At 41.0% G+C, this 21979-nt stretch overlaps 1 protein-coding gene across 2 annotated transcripts; it reads right to left on the bottom strand.

The window, feature by feature from the left end:
• Positions 1-9658: 9658 nt before the first annotated feature.
• cfap157 (cilia and flagella associated protein 157) lies at positions 9659-21185 on the bottom strand. 2 transcript variants are annotated; one of them, XM_079516362.1, is made up of 9 exons: positions 20970-21185; positions 19632-19894; positions 18557-18710; positions 17991-18258; positions 16767-16897; positions 13011-13161; positions 12078-12214; positions 11487-11618; positions 9659-10422 (listed from the first exon to the last, which is right to left on the bottom strand). In XM_079516362.1, exons 1-9 carry the CDS (start codon positions 21113-21115, stop codon positions 10287-10289), a joined length of 1518 nt encoding a protein of 505 aa, XP_079372488.1. In that variant the 5' UTR covers positions 21116-21185; the 3' UTR covers positions 9659-10286. The 2 variants fall into 2 exon arrangements, with proteins under 2 accessions (XP_079372488.1, XP_079372489.1); XM_079516363.1 differs by having other exon boundaries at positions 18557-18707.
• Positions 21186-21979: the final 794 nt, after the last annotated feature.

Here is a 21979-nt window from a genome sequence, read left to right as displayed (position 1 = left end):
TGCTGTATGTCACTTCCCGTCTTCCTCTCCTCTGTTACTGTCTCCACTTACTCTATCATTAAAGGCAAGAAGCCCCAAAAATATATTAAAAAACAACAACAATATTGACAATTAAATGGATCGGGATTCTGAACACCTTGCCTCACTGGGACGTCTTTTCTCACTGTCTCCCTGAGTGTCATGGTGCCAAAGTTTATTTCTATACAGTAGGCCTACTCACTGTACATAAAGCACTGGAAAAGTAGTACATGGCTCATGAAGCACCATGTGTTTCCGATCATCTCGCATTGTGCGTTGTCAAACAAACGGCTGCTGAACGGGCACATCTGGCTGTTCTGCAGTTGATGACTGATTGATGGCTGTGTGACTGACATGTCTGCCTGTATAAACACTGACTGTCATGTACATAATTTATCATAACTGAATCTATCCAAATCCTTTCCATGTTGTGGTGGAGTTAAGGCTATACAAAGGTATATTTTCTTTCTAGTATTACATTTTTACTCTCACACACACACACACACACACACACACACACACACACACACACACACACACACAGTGCTTTGCATATTATCAATGACAAAAAACAATGTAGGGCTATACTGTAACAGCTTTTCCCTATTTTTTTATCACAAAAAAATGAGATAAAAATGAGATAAATGTGCATGAAATCACAAAAACAGACTATAATCAGGTGGTAAAAGCAAGTCTATTAAAGTGTGTGATTATTTGTTATTGTGAACTCCTTAAGCAGGTCAAAGTCCAGTGGACCTGTTGGAAAAGGCCCGATCGCCTTTTGTCTTTTGCACTTTAGTCCCGACATACTATTGGTCCGAGTGTCAATAGACCGACAACCTACCTAACCTAACCATAACCTCAAGCACGGGAGCAGCGCATGTTCGACCGCATGTCCGACCGTTGTTCCCGCATGTTGGATCGTTGGTCCATCGGATCTGTGTGTGCATCCCAATCACCCCTTCCTCTGAATAGAATGCTCTTCTCTCACTCCCACACTCTCTCTCTCATTTTCTCTATTCACAACAGATCTGTGTAGCATCAGTTTTGTCCTTCACCTCTTCACTGAATTCCAATCAAAGGATCAGGACAGGGGAAGCAGCCGAAGACAGCTCTGAAATAAATCAACAAGGATTGGCAGTACAGCAGATGGATGCTGGGGCTTCTGACAGCATGCCTGGCTGAATTGGCCACTGCTGTGCAGCGGGATGGTGCAATTTAACATGCAGACTCATGTTTCAAGGTAACGATTACATGCAAAATTAACAGCGGTGATGATAGTCTATGTAAGCTCTAGTCTATAGGAAGGGAGGCATGGCGATGTGATGATTGACACTGATGGCTTATCTCCCATATACACATACCTTTCGCTAACTTCTCTCCAAACCTGCTATACCCAGCAGCCTGAGGCCACAGAAGAAAGCCCACATGAAGCCCTGAATTAGATGGGGCTGTAAATATTTGATGAGCTGCTGCATGCTTGCAACAGCCCAGGCTGCTTCATGGGCAGCCAAGGTCAAGAAAATCCTCAGCCACAGGGAAGGTTACTCTCTCTCTCTCTCTCTCACACACACACACACACACACACACACACACACACACACACACACACACACACACACACACACACACACACACAATAAACAAGAATATCTGCAAACATATAGATGCAGAGTGCAGACCCAGTACGTACACAACAAAGGACACACACATACCGTACTCGCGCGCACACACACTGTGCACACTGCACACACACACACACACTGTACAAACGTGCGCGCACACACGCACACACACACACACACACAATTAATGGTGGCCGGGTGGCCTGATTCCGGCGAGCCGCCCCGTGTCTGAAACCGTCGAGAAATGACAGAGTTACAGTATTGCAGCTTTTCGTGCTCGGATATACAGACCCAGGGACAGACCCAGGGACAGACATACATACATACACACATTGCTACGTAATGGAGCGGTTAGGCTCCATCCATACCAAGTTCTATCCATACCAAGTAGCTATGCCTATGTCTCTCCGTCTCTGGGTAGCTGGCACCTATCCATCTCCCCAAGCTAAAGATGGCTTTGCCATCCATCTGCTATGAAAATAAGGCGGCAGTTGAACATAAGATGTTAGATAACGGCCATAGATGGCATTCTGCAAGCTATTACAAGGAATTCATCCTCTTTCTGTATTCAAAAGAGAAGCAGTGTGGTGGACAAAAGTAACAGGTTCCCTGCAACGGTTATTGCATCCATGAGCCGTCAATATGTTGTTTAGTAATACATATTTTATTTTATTCTATTTTAAACATATGGTTGTTATTGTTTTGCTATTTCACTTTAGAATGACTGCTTTTATCTTCTTGTCCATAATGTTGAGGAGGCTCTAGAGCAAACACAATGTTTTGGGCCGATCAAATAATTAGAAAGAAGAAGAAAAAGGCAGGTTACAACACTTTTTGTTTTGTTTTTCTTCTTACAAATTATTTGATCGGCCCAAAACATTGTGTTTATTGTCATGATTTGTCACAACTCGAGTTGGCTTTGTCCGCAGCGTAAATGTCTTTAAATAAATACTTTTTGAAAAGTCTGAGGAAAATGAACGGGGAATTCTTTTCCGGGTCTGGAAAGGGGGCGGGGAGGGAGGGCGAAATGGATTTCGCCCTTACTGGAGGGGCTTGGTGTGTGTGCTGTTGGCCTGTTGCGTGTCCCCCCACTCACCGTAGTGCCATGTGCACATCTTTTTTTATTTTTTATGTTTTTTTTGTGGCTTTCGCCTTTATTTCTATATATTTTATGGAGGGACAGACAGTAGGCTGACAGGGAGAGAGATGTGGGGGAAGACATGCAGTAAAGGCCGTCGGGATCGGGAGTCGAACCCGCGGCACACTGCCAGACTGGATTACCAGCCAAGGTGCCTGGACCACTGAGCCATGACCCAGGCCAAAGTTCATCTGGATCGGGACTCGAACCCGCGACACACTGACATGCTGGATTACCAGCCAAGGTGCCTGGACTGCTAAGCCAGCCCAGGCCCCATGTGCACATCTTGTTACCAGGGCGGACCGGGGGGTTTTCCAAAGCACCCAAATCACTGAATGCTCCTTTAACAGAGTCCAGCCTGAGTCCAGCCTGAGGTATATGTTGCTCCAAAAGACTACTCCATCACAGGAAACAACAATGAACTATTATGTCTAAGTTTACACAGCCCAGCCATAGGTGGTTGCAACTTGCTATTGAAATGATTTGTGGCTGCAGCACACGAAGAGACCGTATGGGGAACAAAGAGAACATCCTCCTACTACCCCTGGTACTCTTCCAGGTGATAAATCTTCTATTTTGGGTTGCCGTTAAGACAGGTAACATCCACTGGGAATTACCAGAAAGCCACAGCGGGGTGATACATCACAGCAGTAAAAAGAGCAACTGCCTCTGTGTTGACTCATGAAAAGATAATGTACCGCAAATGAGGCACAGAGAGGCAAAGAAAGAGAAATGAATACATACAAGAAAGTTCCATTAATTGAAAACAAGGGCTGCATATAAAATAGCATCTGAATATAACAGTGTTACAACATAGTAAATTTGGAATTTATTGTTACAGTTTATCTCGATTGCTAAGTCAATTTGGATGACATTATCCAATTATCAAAGCACATTTCAACAAGGCAATTGAAGGCACCAACCTGTGAGCCAGCTCTAAGGGTTTCAATCAGTGTCTTGCTCAAGGACACATTGACAAAAGCCAGGAGCGGCCGGGGACTGAACTATAGGAACCTTCCAGCTCCCAGACAGCCACTATACTAAGCTACCACCGTCCCGACTCCCCACACATGTGCAAAACCTTTTTGCATTCATTCAATCAACAATAAGTCATTATCCATACATAAAGGAGGTCACCAATAACTTGAGGCTTGCAAGGATGAAGCAAAGAGATCAAGTGCAAAGGCGAGGAACCTCCATTGATACCAGTCGAAACGGGTGGGATAGGCCCCAACTATAGAGGAAGAGGAGCCCATAGAGGAAGAGGCTCCTTTCAATGGGAGAGGCTGGGCGGTGGGTCCAGCCCAATCTCAGGAGATCAATAGTGCCAACCAATAGTAAGAGCATTCAGGATTGAAAATCAGTGAGTGATATTATGTGTTATTTTAGGTGTATCTCTTTTTATGCTGTATCAGAGAGCTTATTAGAGTAAACCTACCCTAATAATAGTTTAATCTTTTCTTATTTTTTATTCTTACTAGTCTTAATTACGCCTCGTGACATCACACCTCCTGACATACATACATACATACATACATACATACATACATACATACATACATACATACATACATACATATACATACATACAATCACCTAGATCTCAAGATCTGCATATGGAGCCGGCCAGCAACTCCACATCTGACCTCAAACCCTTAGATGATCTCCATATATGGAGCTGACCTGTTCTGATATTCCATATGGTGATCTTCCCCACCGTCCTTCCTGTTCTGACATTCCATATGTTGGTCTGACCTCATCAAACCCTGTACACTCAAAACATGCTCCACATAATGGCCAGTACCGAATGCATTCCATATGTTGATCTGACCCCCCATGACAGCACTCGCCAGCAGTCTGCCGTCACGCAGGCAGATGCGTGCACACCTCACCCTCAGGGCGTCTTGTGTATTTACTTTATTTATAATAATGATTATTTTTCTGTATTTCTCTTGCTTGAGCTTGAAACCAATGCAATACCACATATTTTCATGTGGATGATGCATGCATCAACCTGCCAAAAATAAGGAGACATGAAATGAACATCATTAGTCAACGAACAATGATAAATGATGATAAATGATAAACAATGGTAAATGTACCAGGTCAAAGGGGGGCCAACATAGCCATCTGTGCTGCAATACAAGGGTACTCTAAAGCCTGAATTATTCTACTAAATCTACGCGTTGTGAGCTTGCTATTTTCTGTATGTGACACACAAACATGCATTACCCACATTCAGGCAAACAACACAGTAGGTCTATTTACTTGATGCGTTGTGTACACACAGGGCCTGATATATTATGTCTCACTTTGTCATCATATGGGACAATGTTGCTTTCCATCAGTCACTGAATGTTTTGCAAACCACCCACGTGTGATGATGCAATTTCTCCCCCCCAAACCCCAAACTCTCCATTTCTAAATAATGTTGAGCAATTCTTCTATTCATAGGAGGTGGAAGCTACTGTATATGACCACCGTCCACATGACCAGATGCCCCACGTTGATGCATGCTGGCTGTCTGTCTGGCAATCACAGCCGGGGATTGTCACGGGTGGAAGCGCCACTGCAGGAGATCTTTTCCTTGTTGCATTGCGACTCGAGGGAAAATATCCGATGTCATGTCAATGAGGACCTGTGATCTGATCTACTTGAAAGAATGGACTGAAAGTGCAGTATGCAGTGCAGTCACGTATTTATTTGTGTCTCTTTGACCGTGCTTTGATTTCACAGAAATATTTATTTTAATTAATCATCAGCTTGGTGTATTTAATTCAATTAGTAAAGCCTTTTTGTAGAAGTTCTTGCTTTTCAGTGATCTTCTTTGACATCACCCTTTTAGGAAAGAAAAATACAGCATTTGCTGCATTTACAAACTATAATTATAGTATCAAAAAGTGGCATACAGTACACACACAAAAAAAGGGTAGCCATGTTAGGGTATACTGACATTTTTATTGTTTTGTTTTTGTCTTTTTGTTTTTAACCATTCTGTAATGATTGATAGAAATAGCCTACATTTTTGTAGGTTTTGGTAGACTTTAGAATTTTTTTTAGAAAGTTTTAGGGCATCTTTTGAATTAAGTGTGTGAAGTCACTGCAAAAGTTACTTCCGTGTGTAGAAATGTGCTACAGCAATCGATAAGTACAAATACATAATTAATATTTGTATTAGGCTACTGCCACAGGTGTTGCCAATACTAAACAATCCAATTTTTTTCACTGAATCCGGGGTCCCTATTAATAACATTTTAGGAAAAGCTATTCATCAGTCACAATGAGATGCTATCTCCATTCTCCCCCGGACATGAGAAAATGAGAGGATATGAGAGGATCATTTCTCTCTCAATCTCCAACACAGTCTCGCTTTTTTATTTAGGCCTATAAAACGTGCTCATCAGATGTGTTTTCCCGAGCAGTGTGGACGATATAAAATGCAGATACCTACTTGCCTTTAGATACTATAGTTTCAAAAAGTGGCACATATAAAAAGATTAATTATAAGATACGCATGAGGCTAGAGCTGTGTGCGTGCGTGCGTGCGTGCGTGCGTGCGTGCGTGCGTGTGTGCGTGCGTGCGCACAAGTGTGACATAATGACTGTCAGTAGGGAAGAAAGTGAATCAGAAAGAACACATCACACATATTAAGATATGACATCAGTGCTTGCATGTGCATGTGTGTGTAAGGGCATGTGTGCACATGCCTGCGAGTGTGTATGCATACATTTCTGAATGTAAAATTATCATCAGGGGCAAGCTTTGAATAATTCTCTTCACTCTGGACAACATAATCCTCACTGATTGATCCGCAAAGAGATTGATCCTGTATTTCATTCCAAATTAGTTTAGCCAACTGTCACAGGGGCATATAGTGACACCACTGTGTGTAATTAATGTGCACCGATTTAGCATTTATTATCCTATAAGCATCAGGGGGCAAAAAAATAACACAGCCTTAATAAATGTGCAAATTTACAGCTCATTGAGCCAGATGGTGCTGCTAGTTGAGGGACCCGTTTTAATTTGATCAACCAGATGTCTTCATATATTTGCTGTTTATTTGTAGTAAAGAGACCTTGACAACTGCTTGCAGCTTGTACAGATGGGATGCTCAGTGGTTCTCCAGAGTCCAGGACCCTAACGTAGTGGCAAGGTACCACACACTTCTGCAGTGACTTAAACCTGATTTATACTTCACCATACAATGATGTTGCATGCTGAAAAGGACAGATTTACTACAAGCTCACTAGTCACAATGCGTGCAAGCATATATTAAGCATCACAGCACAAGAAACACCTTGATATTGGAAACATTTCAGACAGCTTGTAGCTGGTTAATGTGCTTCTGATGTGTTGTATTTTAAAATGCGTGTAAGAGTGTGCTTGAAGCCCATCCCATACACTGTCAAATCCTCTGTCTCATTTTAACTCTACGAGTGTACAAATTATGCTAATTGTACAAATTGTAGCTGAATGAACGGTCCTAGTGGACCGTTTGAGAGAAACACCTTGGGGACCCTGGCATCCTAATTTTGGGCATATCAATATACATGATAAAAGAAAGATATTGGAAACATTTCAGACAGCTTGTAGCTGGTTAATGTGCTTCTGATGTGTTTTAAATGTATTTTAAAATGCGTGTATGGTATGGCATCACTGCGTGCCAACATTAAGGCAGCTGTAGAAACACTGATGACAGTCTCATTAATGGGCAATAAATAATTCACCTCAGTACCTCGGTTCAATATTCAGCATCACTGATACATCAAACACAGACTAGATCATGGATTCTTCCTCAGTCCTTTTAGTTTCAAGCACCTTGTTTCATATACACTATAGGCCAGGGGTTCTCAACCCGTGGGTCGCGACCCCTCGGGGGGTCGCCAAATTATTTTAGGGGGTCCCCAAATTATATAAAAAAAAAAAAGGGGTTTTAAATTTTATTTTCACGATTTTTTAAAAATAGCAGACCTACAAGCTCATAGCGCGCCACTCGGTGGCGCGCTATGAGCTTGTAGATCTGCTATTTTTCAATAGCTAAATTATAACAATGCTTAAAACACCAAAAGGGGTTCCCGGACCTACATTTGATCTTTGAACAGAACAAAAAGGTGATGACTTCAGTCCTTGTGGTGATGAGGTGCTCCAAGTTAAAACTAGTTTATAGTGTGAAGAGGGGTCCCACCGGGACGGGCTTCAAGCACACTCTTGAGCAGGTGGCTCAAGAGTGGCTGAAGAAGACACGGTGTGTCGAAACCGGTCGGCGTTTGGCTTAATTTGTGTTAGCCCCGTCTAGTTAATAAAGGCTTTTTAATCTATCCTTTGCTCAAGAGTGTGCTTGAAGCCCATCCCGGTGGGACGCCTCTTCACTACATTTGATCTTTGTCTCCACCAGGCCGAAGGCATGGGGAGAGAGTATGTTTTGCACTCCGTCCGTGTGTGTGTCCGTCCGTCCGTGTGTCCGTCCTTCCTTCCGTCCGTCTGTGTACAGCTAATCTCCGGCACCGTTAACCCGGTCGATGCCAAACTTTGCACACACACTCCCTGGATGCCAACGATGAACCTCTGCCCCGCATTTTCCAGAACGGCCTGTTATAGCGCCACCATGAGGCAGCTTTTCACACGTTTTACCTAAAACTGCACCGATCTGCGTGAAACGTTGCATGCACACTCCCTAGAGGCCAAGGACAAACCTTTGACCTGCATTTTCCGCATCTGCCTTTTATAGCGCCACCAGGAGGCCGACTTTTGTAAAACACATTTTTTGATATTACTCCTCCAGATTCTGTCCAAAAATCTCACAAATCGTTACACAGTATCTCTATGGTCATGTGCTCAAGTCGGATCGGTCAGAGATTTCATATTCCATCCTAATTGGCTATAATTGGCTTTCACAGTTTGCAAGATTGCCCCGTTTTGAACAAAAGCCTCAAATCATGAACGCAGCATGCAATTTACGTGAAATCTTTCACACATTTTCTTACTGGGCTGAGGAATAGATCCCACCCTTTTCACATTGGCCTGTTATAGCGCCACCAACAGGTTGATTTTTGCAAAACACATTTTTGGAACAAAATGCCTCAAATCACCCAATTGCCATCAAAGGCAAACATGTTTATATTACTCCTAAACATTTTGCCAAACATCTCACACAGTCCTATCCTCCTGGTGGAGACCTGTGCCCAGAAGGGCACTTTTTCTAGTTATCTTATATATTTGTTCCCTCTGGGACCACAATCTACACTGTCAAATCCTCTGTCTCATTTTAACTCTATGAGTGTACAAATTATGCTAATTGTACAAATTGTACACTCTCAAACGGTCCACTAGGACCGTTCATTCAGCTGAATGAACGGTGGACCGTTTGAGAGTGTACAATTTGTACAATAACCCCCAAACAAGGGATCTTGGAGTCGAGGACCAGTGGACTAGAATTACCTATTGAAGACCCTTCATCTGAACCTGTGTTGGAATTGTGGTCAGTTCACTTTTTAGTTCAGTAAACTAATTTACACACACTAAAAAAGAAAATAAACATTTCTGACAAAATATATTTGAAATATTCCATGATTGGGGTGATACTTTGAACAGAAAATTGGAATTGCAATAAAAATAAACCTAATCTGTGTAATTTCTCGTCATGCTGGGTATAGACAGGAATCAGGAACAGCATCTGTTGTGTGCTATTCTTGAGAAAGAGTATTGGCTTGCCTACAGACACATGCCTAAAATCAAATGTGTACACAATCATTGATCCAAATGAATCTGTAAGGGTCCACTCTCAAATTAAAAGATTTTATTTTTCATATCGTATACTGGACCACTGAAATGTCTCAAGGTTCTTTATTTTTAATGTTTTTTTTGTGTGGCTTTTCTATTTATTTTACATTTTTATGGAGGGATAGACAGTAGGTTGACAGGAAATGGGGAGAGAGATGGGGGGGTGACATGCCAGCTTGGAAAATCAACAATGGCGGACATTGTAAACAAAGTGGAAATGCACATTTGGAACTGAAGACTGAAGAGAGGGAGGAATTATACAAAGTAGGGTGACATTGATGACATCACAAATACGACCAAATCAGTTGAGCTGTTCCTGAGAGCAATTTCCATAAAAGCCCCTATATGATGAGGAATCCTGATTGTTCAAAATTGCATATTTGTGGGGATAGAAAAAACACAGGGGAGCTAAAAAAAACACAAAAAAATAAGTAAAGTTTATGTTATAGGACCTTTAATGTTAGGAATTGAAAGATTAGGATCTGGTTTCAGGTAGTCCAGTTTGCACATTTTGCAGGCTGACCAATAATTCTCCAAAGGGAACACTTTACACTCTGAGCCTGAGGACTACTGCTGCCACCTAGTGGCTAAAATATCAGAGTTTACATGATCCAAGTATTACAGTGCCCATTAGATATATATATTTTTTTATCATTAAAAGTCTATACTTTCCCAATTACTATGATTGTATAGGCATATAGGCAGAATGTGTCAATTCTTCTTACTTGAGGTTGGGTTTGTGAGAAGGTTTTATTTTGGTGCAGGGTCTAACTGGTAAGGTCATTAATCTGTCTGTTCCAGAATGGTCAGAAACAGAGGGCTTGGGGTGGCAGGGCATTTTCTGGACAGAAGGTTTCCTAAGGGATAGAATAAGAAACAGACTTGGGTAACATATAAATCAATTAGATGGATGTGGGTGAAACATATTTACTGAGTTTCAGTCCAATATGAGATGACAGCCATTTGAAAAAATGGTGGTGTTACTTACAGTAATATCACAAAATGACAGATAGTACAGGTTTACACACAGGTTCTACTACGAATAATTATTTAACTAGATGACAGTTGCATGCCAACAATGACTATTTAGACTAGAGGCAAGCACTGTACGTGTTTTAAAGCAGTGGTTCCCTTGTGGTGACATTTTCTCCAGTTGAAAATATGTTATTTACACTTTTTACAGGACATGAAAGACCACGGTTGTAAAGCAGTGGCTTCTAATGACTGCTATACATTTTTCAAATTTTAAGTGAGAGAGCAGATCAAGTTGAAGGACTGCAGTTTCTGAATGTCATCAATAAAGGGTATCGTCATCACCAGGGCCATCATAAAGAGTGTCTAGGCAACTGTGCAACAACCAACAATTTACAATTGACTTAATCCAGAGCAATTTACAGTAAGCAAGGAAAACACATCAAATGCATAGAAATAATAATCTAGGATCATACATAGGTAAACCAAGAACATATCATCAGTCAGTATAATATTAAAAACATTTAGGATAATCTGTACATTGAAACTATGCACACTATAGATTACCAGGTATACAAATTACTTGGCATCTGTCTACATTCTACATAACATGCTATCTAAATTACATTTTAGCCTTTGCGTAAACCTGCAAGGTCGTCAAGGCTAGGGCAAGTGCTATGGGCTAAGGTGGAGTCTGAAGAGGTGAGTCTGACTCTGCAGTTCTAACTGCCAAGGGGAGTTGGTTTCACAATTTGGGACAAGAATCTGGGAGTGCTGACTATCAATCCCATGAGGGACTAATTTCAAGACTTCCCTCAAAATTTACAATATATTATATTAAATTAGATTACCGGTTCTTTATACAATATTAAATTAGATTACATTAGATTAATACATTATTGAAATATTGACGATGTGACCATGAGGCTTCAAGAATACCATTACAAACCTGTTCAAATGCAAATGGGTGATCTTGGGTTCCGTCTTCGACGGCATGGTGTTAGAATTGTGTGTTTGTCGTGGCACAAGGCCCAGGTCCCCTGTCTTGAAGTGGGACAGTTGGACAAGGGATTGCCCTGACCTAAAGATGTGTAAGAACTAAGTAAGTATGCGGGCTGAACAGAGCTATGGGGCAGAAAGCAGCTCCAAAGTAATTCATACATTTTGGGCTCCATCTTATCCCTTATCCCTAAACGTATTTACTATTTTGAAAAACATTTAAAAATAGTTCAACTAGACGATCTATATCGAGACATTGTGAGATTGTAGATCGGCTATTTGAACTATTTTAAAAGGTTTTTTAAAATAGTAAAAAATGGCAATTAGTTTAGGAATAAGGGTTAAGGGGTGGTGCAAGATATAGCCCTCTATATCTAGAATCAATTTCCCCATTAAGAAATTCTCTCAAAACAGTGGTCAGTGGTGAAAAAAGGAAAAAATACTAGCCTATATAATTTCCCATAACATAAACAATAGAAAGAAAATAGTTTTAAAATGTGTGATAGTGTGATGGCATTTTCACTCCAGGCCACCCAAATACCTGTCAGCCACAGGTTCTGAGATGAGGTCAGTCACGGTGAGCCCCTTCACCAGCAGGGCGGCACCATCCAAGACAGTCAGCACCTTCTGCATCATATGATTCCTACGTACCTCTGAGTCCTCTTCTTTAGGAACTTCCTGGGTTGGGATGAATGCTTCTTTTATTTTACATGTCATGGACGTCTGCTTGCAACAGGGAAGCTTTTGAGTGATTGAACAGCAGTAGATGAAGCTTACGACTGTATATCCAGAATATACAGTTGGGTGCCACCGATATTGACCCTTATCATTTGACCCATTTAGGCCTGACCTCAAAATTTAAAAAGATCCTTCTAAATCCTCCAGTTTTCTGAAATAAAATATTTTCACGATTTTTCAAAAATAGCAGACCTACAAGCTCGTAGCGCGCCACTCGGTGGCGCGCTATGAGCTTGTAGATCTGCTATTTTTCAATAGCTAAATTATAACATAATGTTTAAAACACCAAAAGGGGTTTTGCGCAGATCACGCAAACCTCAGCAAAAAGAAAAGGACAATATCGATGGCCTCCAACTGTACACACCACCACAGAGTCCAACAGTGCATTTTAACACTCTTAAACCCTACTGACCGTATATTTACACAGTGGCAATTTTGCTTATACGTTTTACAAGATAGCACTTGTGAAAGTGCTATGTTTTTTGGTCACATCATCAATCAATATGACCTGGCTTTGGGCTTTTATGTCATCTTTTTGACCAATGTGTGCAATTGCATGTTTTTACATATATTTTTGCTGTAATCATCACCATCATCGCCTCCCAAGGATGACATACAGAGCGAAACGGACAAATTGTGAATGGTAGATTATTGTTTCAATAAAAGGTATTGGTTTGTGATGTGTGAGGTTTTCATCTGACAGCAGAAGAATGGATGGACTATTAATTTAAATGACCTTCAGAGCCTGTTTGAGAGCTTTGGCGACATCCTGCAGGATGCTCTCCAGTTGGCCCCGCCTCTTCCTCTCTTCAGCTAACTCCAAGCCCAGCCGCTCCACCTCTGCTCTGTTTCTGACACACTCCTTCAACACCGACACATGATCCTGTCTGAAAAGACACCGTTAAGATTCAACACTGACACATGACCCTGTCTGAAAAGACACACCGTTAAGATTCAACAGATTCAAAGGCCCGGTCCCCTCGAGTGACAAGGCGAGTTGCGAGAGGAACTACGAGGGCCCTATCCGAGGATCTGAGGTTGCACACAGGCTTATGGGGTTCCATCAAGTCTGTTATATAAATGGGAGGTAGACCATGTAGGGCTTTAAAAGTAATCAATAAGATCTTAAAATTTACTTACAATTCTGTAGCTCACAGGGAGCCCGTGAAGGGTAGCCAGAATGGGTGTGATATGCTCACGTTTCCTAGTGTTAGTGAATAGGCGTGCCACAGAGTTCCGCACCATCTGGAGGCGAGATAGTTTTTTTTGCTCATACCTGAGTATAGTTAGTTACAGTAATCAAGTCGTGAAGGTATGAAAGTATGTATGACGGTTTCCAGGTCTGCATATGACAAAAAATATATATATCATTTTAGCGATGTACCTAATCTGGTGGTAGCAAGACTGGACTACTTTGGTTACTTGGGTGTTGAAAGAAATATCAGGATCAAAGAAGACACCTAGGTTGCAGGCTGAGTGTGTGATGTTTGCAGATAAGGTGCCAAGTACAGAGTGGAATGAGTGGGTTGAGGTTGGGGGACCAAATATGATGATTCATTCAGCTGTAGGAAATACTGAGACATCCAACTCTTTATGTCAGAAAGACATGCAAGAAGGCGGGGTACGTTTCCTGCAACACCAGTTTTAAGGAGGATGTACAGCTGCGTATCGCCCGTGTAACTATGAAACTGGATTCCATGATTCCTAATAATGTTGCCAATTGGCATAATTTGGCAACATATAAATAGTGAACATTAAGGGAACAAGAATAGATCCTTGTGGAACACCACATTTAAAAGGAGCTCGTGAAGAGGAGGCCGTTACAGTGGACTTGCATTGCTAAACAATGGCTAACATGGATGCATTTAGTTGTCAAGTTTTAAAAGGTCTCTGTGCTGTTGATTTTAATCTCATTTGATTATATTCATTTTTTTATCTAGTCTCACTGAGATTGAAAATGTATTTATAATTATCAGATTGAACATTCATTATAGACAGTTGCCCCGAGGACTACTAGCATTTCTGTGAGTCACCCTGCACAGCATTGTCTGTGTCTATCTCACATCCCAAAACGTTTTTGACAAGAGCACCTTAAACTTGGCAACTTTTCACTCACATTCAGCATTCATAATATCAAGGCACTGAGACACAAATACATCAATCAGCCACTACTGACACCCATCACTACATAGTCAAATCCTCAGTGTAAAAAGTGATCATTTTTGAGTGGTGTAAACCACTCCTACAACTGGCTTTGTTAGTTTACGTGTCTGTCTGTCTGTCTGTTCGTACCAAAAAATGAGCATGGTTGCTATGGTCACCCAGTTCACACGGGTGTGATTTCATTACGTCAGACATTACGTCACACCACAGCTGATCAGTCTATATAAGACCTTACACCACTCAGTTCACACGGGTGTGATTTTTTACAATGTGAGGTTAATTAACACTAGGGATTTGACTGTGCACAAAAATCAACACGTCGCCTGCATTTTTATAAGCACATGCTGTTTGGAGATGCCTGTCATCGCTGCAGATCACAACTATGACCGCTGCGGCGGTCATAATTGTGAGTGGCTGTCATATGATAATTTATTTTGTCACATTTCCTGTGTTGTGAATGCAGTAGAGAGCAAAGGAAAAAAACATTCTGCAAGTGACTGATGGAGTACTTACTGAGGAGGTTCAATTCCACTAGATGCAAACATTTGTTTTCACCGCATTCACAATAATCAAAGGATCTGTCCATCTGGCTGCGAAAAATATCAAAAAGGGTATCCTGTGCAATCGTTGCCAGACTATATACTTGATTTGATTCATATGAGCGGGAGCATCCAAACTTTATACTCCCTCGTACGTCAAATAGGAGATACAAGTTCGCATCACATTGTGAGGTTGCGAGTAAACCAGGCTACAATTAAATGAACCATGTACAGAACAGTTTTTCTGTTTGTAAAGCAACACTTCTGTGAAATGTAATTGTTATGTTATGTAAATTTTGTAAACTAACTAGGCTATTAAATTCAAATCATCACCAAAACAGAAGTCATATACTTATCTCTCGTTCTTGTTGTATTGTTGGTGTCTTATGGAACTCACCCGGACCTCACCACACTAGCATTTCACTGTATACCAGTGACAAATAAGTCCCTTTTAAAAATTCCAAAACCATAACTTATTATATATGATTTAATAAAGTATGTACAGCCCAAATCTGGGAAAATACAAGTAGCTGCAATTCAGTTTTACTTTAGTGGTGCCCGCCGGGCACTGGCCTACTTGGAACGATGCAAGTTGGAAATGCGTGCAACAGTTATTACTCAGTTATTATGTATGTGTCCCTTTTATGAAGAAAAAGTGGAATATCCGCACACGGGTGTGTCCCTTTTATGCCCATATATGGAGTTCTTTGTCAGGCATGCCCAAATATGGAGTCTATGCAGATGTCAAAACATCATTGTGATGTCAGAACAGGCCAGCTCCATATATGGAGATTGAAATGAAATATTGACTGTTATGGGCTTCATTTAATTTGATAATTTGAGGTGAATTAAATCAAGCCCTTAACCGTCATTATTTAACTGACATGCTAGTGGTCCGGACTCCGGGGCTCAAAAAAGATTGAGAACCACTTATCTATTCCCTTCCCATGGTTGCCCTTATTCTGCTCTCTTAACCTTCCATAAACTCATACAGACACATGTGATTAATGTCTTTTCTGTAGAAGTTATTGATATCAGACTTCCCATGCTGACAACACTGATGTGTCATCATACATCAGGTCATTAAGTGCACCAACTAGTGGTTGATAAAAACCAATCTTAAATTTCCATGGGGACCACATGCAATACCTTCACGGACCACCAGTGGTCCACGGACCACCAGTTGAAAACCTCTGGTGTATACGACCGACTCGACACCGGGCACAGCACAGCACTCCCTGTGATGGTGTGGAACGTGTGTGTCAAATTTGAAGTCGGTGGGGCAAACGGTTCTCGAGTTAAGTGGATTACAGACGTACACACGTATGCACACACAGACACGTGGTGCATTTATAGATATAGATACACGATAGATATAGATCAATTACACTCATTAGGACAAGGCACATGATCATAAAAATGTCAAAAAATACACTGCGGTGGCTGAGACCAGAGCCATAGAGTAATGGCTGAGACGAAGCAGTGAAATGTCCTGAAAGATACATAACGTCAGTCAACATTTGAGCAGAGTTCACTCTACCATTCAATGTAGTAGAAGAGCTGACTGTGTACACCGCAGATATGTCGTCTCCGCCTACAGGAAATACGTTCGCTGTGACCAGGGGACCCGTCTCTGAATGTGTCTATAGAGACCAGGATTACTGCATGTTTTTGTGAGGGTACCAACTAGGGGACACAGGGAGAACATGCAAAAAAAGAAAGGCCCTTTCTGTGTGGAGGATAGAACACACATTCCATACACTGTAAAGCAGCAGTGAACAGATGGATACCTGAGTGTGTCCATCTCAGCCAGTAGACCAGTGTGCTCCATCTGGAGCTTCTGTTGTTCCAGGTGGGCAGAGCTATGCTCTCCTATCTGTGCCTGGAGGAGCTTGCATTTCTCTGTCAGCTGTTCCACCACCTAATGGAATAATTTTGAGAATAATTCTTATTTGTATCATATATTACTCTGTGTATCAGTCTGTGTGTGTGTGTGTGTGTGTGTGTGTGTGTGTGTGTGTGTGTGTGTGTGTGTGTGTGTGTGTGTGTGTGTGTGTGTGTGTGTGTGTGTGTGTGTGTGTGTGTGTGTGTGTGTGTGTGTGTGTGTGTGTAGATGATTGACTCATTTGACTGTCCACATAATGGCTAGAAGTTGGTAACAACACATACAAAATAGAGCAGAATTAACTCTTCATCAAACCTTGATATTTCTGTGTTTAGCTGACAATATGAAATCTAATAGACAACAGCTGTTATAAGAGCAACGGAACACTTGAGGTAGACAAGGTATTACAAATTACATCATAGTTTTTATGATCTATCTATGGCACTCAGTAGATTCACCATAAGTTACACACTCTTTCTCAAGTTATACTGATTAATTGTAGAACAAGTGAAAATTTGAGAGGTGTTTATATATGGAAGCCATTGGGAATATTTGTCACTTGGTGCAATTGGTGCATTTTTGGACCTGTAACTAATAATTTTTCATTTTATGTCAGCAATGTATCTGGTTCAGCAGCTGACATCTGCTGCTGAACCAGACATCAATCGACAGACAGACAGACAGACAGACAGACAGACAGACAGACAGACATGTCATAAATGTTTCAGGGGTAGAGTGACCACATGCGAACCGCAAGGTTCACAGTTCAAACCTGGGCTCCCCCAGGGTTAGTGTCGAAGTGTCCTTGAGCAAGACTCTAAACCCCTCCGGCATCGGTGTGTGAATGTGTGTGTGAATGGGTGAATGTAATGCACAATCTCTGTATTTAATGTGTAAAATCCATGATATTTACATTGGAATGAATGAGCCCGGCTGGAAAGTGTCCAAGTGGGAGTGTCTAAGTGGGAGAGGGTGGGGCTTAACTAAAGGTGAATTACAATGGAAACAAGCCCCAAGGGCTTTTTGTATTATCCTTTTCACAATCATTGTAAACTGTACCTCTGTACAATCTGAAAACTGATAATAAAGTATTCAATCAATCAACGCTAGGTAGGTGAGTCCAACACACCTTCTGGTTGCTTCGGCTCTTGCGGGTCATCTGGGTGACTAGGGGCTCCAGGATGGACACCTCAAGGCGGAGGTGCTTATTTTGCTCCTGCAGTGCCCTGTTCTCTTCCAGAAGCTCCAGGCCCTGGTCTGACAACTGTTTGAGCTGGGTCTTGAGTGCCACGTTTTCGTGAATGGCCCTCTTAGTGGTCTCCGGCATCCTCTGCTCCGAAACCCGCTGAAACTCAGCCGCCACTGCTGCCACATGGCTATGCATCTCCTCCTTCAGCCTGGGGAAAGGGGGAGCTAAGCACCCTCAAATGGAGACTGACACTTGACATGAGCTACTGACTGAGCAAGTTTGTATGCACTATGTACATGGTTTGCATTTCAACTTCCACGTGTCTCCCCATTGAAGTGCTCTTTGTGATTTAGGAGGGACTGAGTCAGAAATCAAGTGAAGCAGGTGTTGCTAATTATTTTTAGTACTATTTTTTGCATGCTGAGCAGCATACATATAGTCTTCCAGCGGTTTTCCAGCATGTATAACTACAACTATAGTATCATGGGTAAAAGTAAAGTATCAACCTGTCTTTATCCAGAAGCGCTTTCCTCTCTAGATTGCAGATGGCAGTGTTGTCCTTCTCCTTCTGAATGGCCAGCTGCTTCTTAAGTGAATCATTCTCAGCCATCAGTAGCTCCTTCTGCACACGGAACTCCTCCAGGGACACCAACATCCCTGCTGCGGTTGGAGGAGAAGAGGAGATGGAGAAGAGATGGAGATGGAGAGGAGAGGAGAGGAGAGGAGAGGAGAGGAGAGGAGAGGAGAGGAGAGGAGAGGAGAGGAGAGGAGAGGAGAGGAGAGGAGAGGAGAGGAGAGGAACAGACCATTGTTGTGGAAGGTCAGACACTGACTGTCACTGATTTACAGTAAGAATACATTACAATAAAAAGAACTTGATTGAGCAAGCGCAATAAATCCTCAAGGATTTGCACAGGAATCTTAAAACTGTGATTTGTTCATCTCTCTTTGTTTTTAAAATTAGTTGCTGAAAACCACTTGATAAGCATTTCACAATGAACTTGTCCCTAAACAAATTTTGACTTCAAATAACTACAAGAAGATTGTTGTGGGTGACATTTTTACGAGTCATGAAGATATATTGTGTCTAGGCTCATCCTATTAGTCAAAGTGAATTCAACCCTTAAATTAGGAATAAATTTGCCAAGCAAAACATTACTATTATGTATTCTGTTTGTTTGTTTTCTCAACAAATCTACATAAGAATGTGACCCATCCATCAACACTTTGTCGTAGGCAAAGTGGGCAAAATACTAAATCTGAACTCATCTAAAACTAAAAAGTACAAAGTACAAATACATAGCCTACTATATACCATATACGTGGCGATAACAATACCCCTTTACCCACTGGACATTTCTCTGGATAAAATAAGTACATATTTAACACATACACACACACACACACACACACACACACACACACACACACACACACACACACACACACACACACACACACACACACACACACACACACACACACACACACACACACACACACACACACACACACACACACACACACACACACACACACACACACACACACACAGTACTGTTCTGATTGGGAGTTTCTCACCAAGCTCTGCATTCTCTGAAGTGAGTTTATCCTTGCTCTCTTGAAGCTCCTGGCGCAGCTGTCTGTCCTGCAACTCCATCTCCAGGTTGTTGGCCTGCCCCAGAGTCACCATGCGCTCTGATAAATCACTCAGTTCATCCTCCTTCTGTGCGAGAGAACGTTTCAAGTACGAAACAATGTCTTTCTTCTCTTTCTGCAAAGTATTGTACTGAGCGGTGAAGTCGATCATCTGTAACTCGAGTTCATCACATTTGCGCTGATACCTGCAGAAAGAATAAGGTTATAATGTTGGGGCTCAAAGAATTGTGACATTTATAACTTCCTAATAATAAAAGGCTAGCCTACAAGTGTGTTGTAACTCGCACATTAAAGGAAGTCTAATAGGCTAGGCCTAATAGTCTAATACATAGATATTATAAAATTGGTCTAATAGGCTACGTAACCGGAAGAGTAGGCACCTGAGAACTCTGGGCACAACTTATTTTTAAACATGTATGTAGCCTACTATTTTATCATGTATTTGATATGTAGGCTATATTTGTTTTTTTACAATTATTGTAATTTGTTACAAATTGCTACAAAATCTGTGGATTTTGGGCATAGTCTAAACAAGAAGTTGATTGGTAAATTTAGGTCTGAACTCATGTAGACTATAGGCCTACTTTACATTATTTCTGACTATTTTCCATTGTCCCAAGCATACATTATTGATTGATTGATTGATTGATTGATTGATTGACAGCCACAATGATTTGCCCTGCCCACTAGAACTGTATGTGCATGGCTGCTATTTGTCCCAAGTGACTGCAAAATAATTGCTATTTGTTTCTAAAAGCTTTACCCTCAATGTATAATATAACATCATATGATATAAATCATCAATAAAAAATAAATAAAAATAAATTGCTCTGTTTACACAAAATGCTCAAGCTCTACCCACTCCAACTGTATACTTTCCCAATTTTCAACAGTTTTTATTATATTTTGAATTTTGATACTTGCTATGGCAATGTATGTAAACGTATGTTTTCTCGTGCCAATTGAAATTTAATTGAGCCAATATGCTGAAGTGCGTCTGTATTTGGCTACGCAATTGACGTAGCCTACTGTATTAACAACCCATACGCAAAAAATCTCGCTAGTAGCTCAGCCTACGAGCTCAGCTCAGCTGTGATTTAGCTTTGGGTTGATTCTTGATTGGGACGGCGAGGCTACATGTTTTGTACGGAACTGTAGAATATAATATAGGTCTAATCAAGTTGTTTAATAGGCGTTAATAAACAGCAGACATTTGACATTAGACGTGATAGCTTGCTCAAGCAGCTGATTCAATCTCACCTCTCTGACCGTTCCTCCAAAAGTCGTATTTGTGCGGTATCTTTTCCTTTATCGAGTAAAGTGTCATCGGTTTTATTTATCAAGGTCGTCATGCCATCTTTTTTGTTTGGCTTTGTTTCGCTTTTTTTGTCATTCTTTCTCGGCATTTTCCCAAGTCAAACTTTTTTTGTCAGAGCGAAACACACGAACAAACACCACACGTTGGCGTTGTTGCTATGGGATGACGTCATCTGTTCATTCATTAGATTGAAACCAAAGTTTGCAACTTAATTAAACCACATCCCACATCCATGATTAAAAGCACTGCTGCACATACATTACATAATCAGACAATGCAATGCAGGAACACATTTTAGTGGTCGTGGTTTTCTGTACCCACTAAAATCGGCCATTCATTTAAATTTTCCCATAGAGATTTACAAAAATATTTATATCAATTCTTTTTAAGCCTAGAATCAAGCCATCCAGGATCCTGTATCATGACCATAATACCTTTGATTCTGCAAATAAAAATATATATAATAATAATAATAATTATTATTATTATTATTATTATTATTATTATTATTATTATGTAGCCTAGTAGCATCTGTGTTTTGTATTTTGTATGTCTAAAAGTGTTGTAGGCCTATGTGGTGTGACTGTTGGCCATGCATCCTATAAAAAACTTTAGTCACAGTGGGGTGTGACTAAAAATGTTGGTTTTTACTAATACATCATATGAAAGGTTACATTATGCAGTTTCATAATATGTAAAAAACTGAAAAATGACCATGGCCCCCTTGTATATCAAACTACTGGAAGGGGTCATATGCTTTTGCCAGGAACTCTTAACAGGAAATGTTGCAAGTCGATGATGACACAAGATATTCACACCTTCTATGTGCCCCTGAATACAGATATTATCTCATCTCATCTTATCATCTTCATCGCATGTTTTAAAAGGCACTATCAGCTATTTTTATATACTATAAATATCCACATCCTATGTATTGCTATTTGTGATGCAT

Source organism: Electrona antarctica, assembly GCF_951216825.1.
Source record: "Electrona antarctica genome assembly, chromosome: 12".
Lineage (NCBI taxonomy): Eukaryota > Metazoa > Chordata > Actinopteri > Myctophiformes > Myctophidae > Electrona > Electrona antarctica.
Note: the sequence above shows the minus strand (reverse complement) of the source record. Positions and strands in the feature narration are given on the sequence as shown.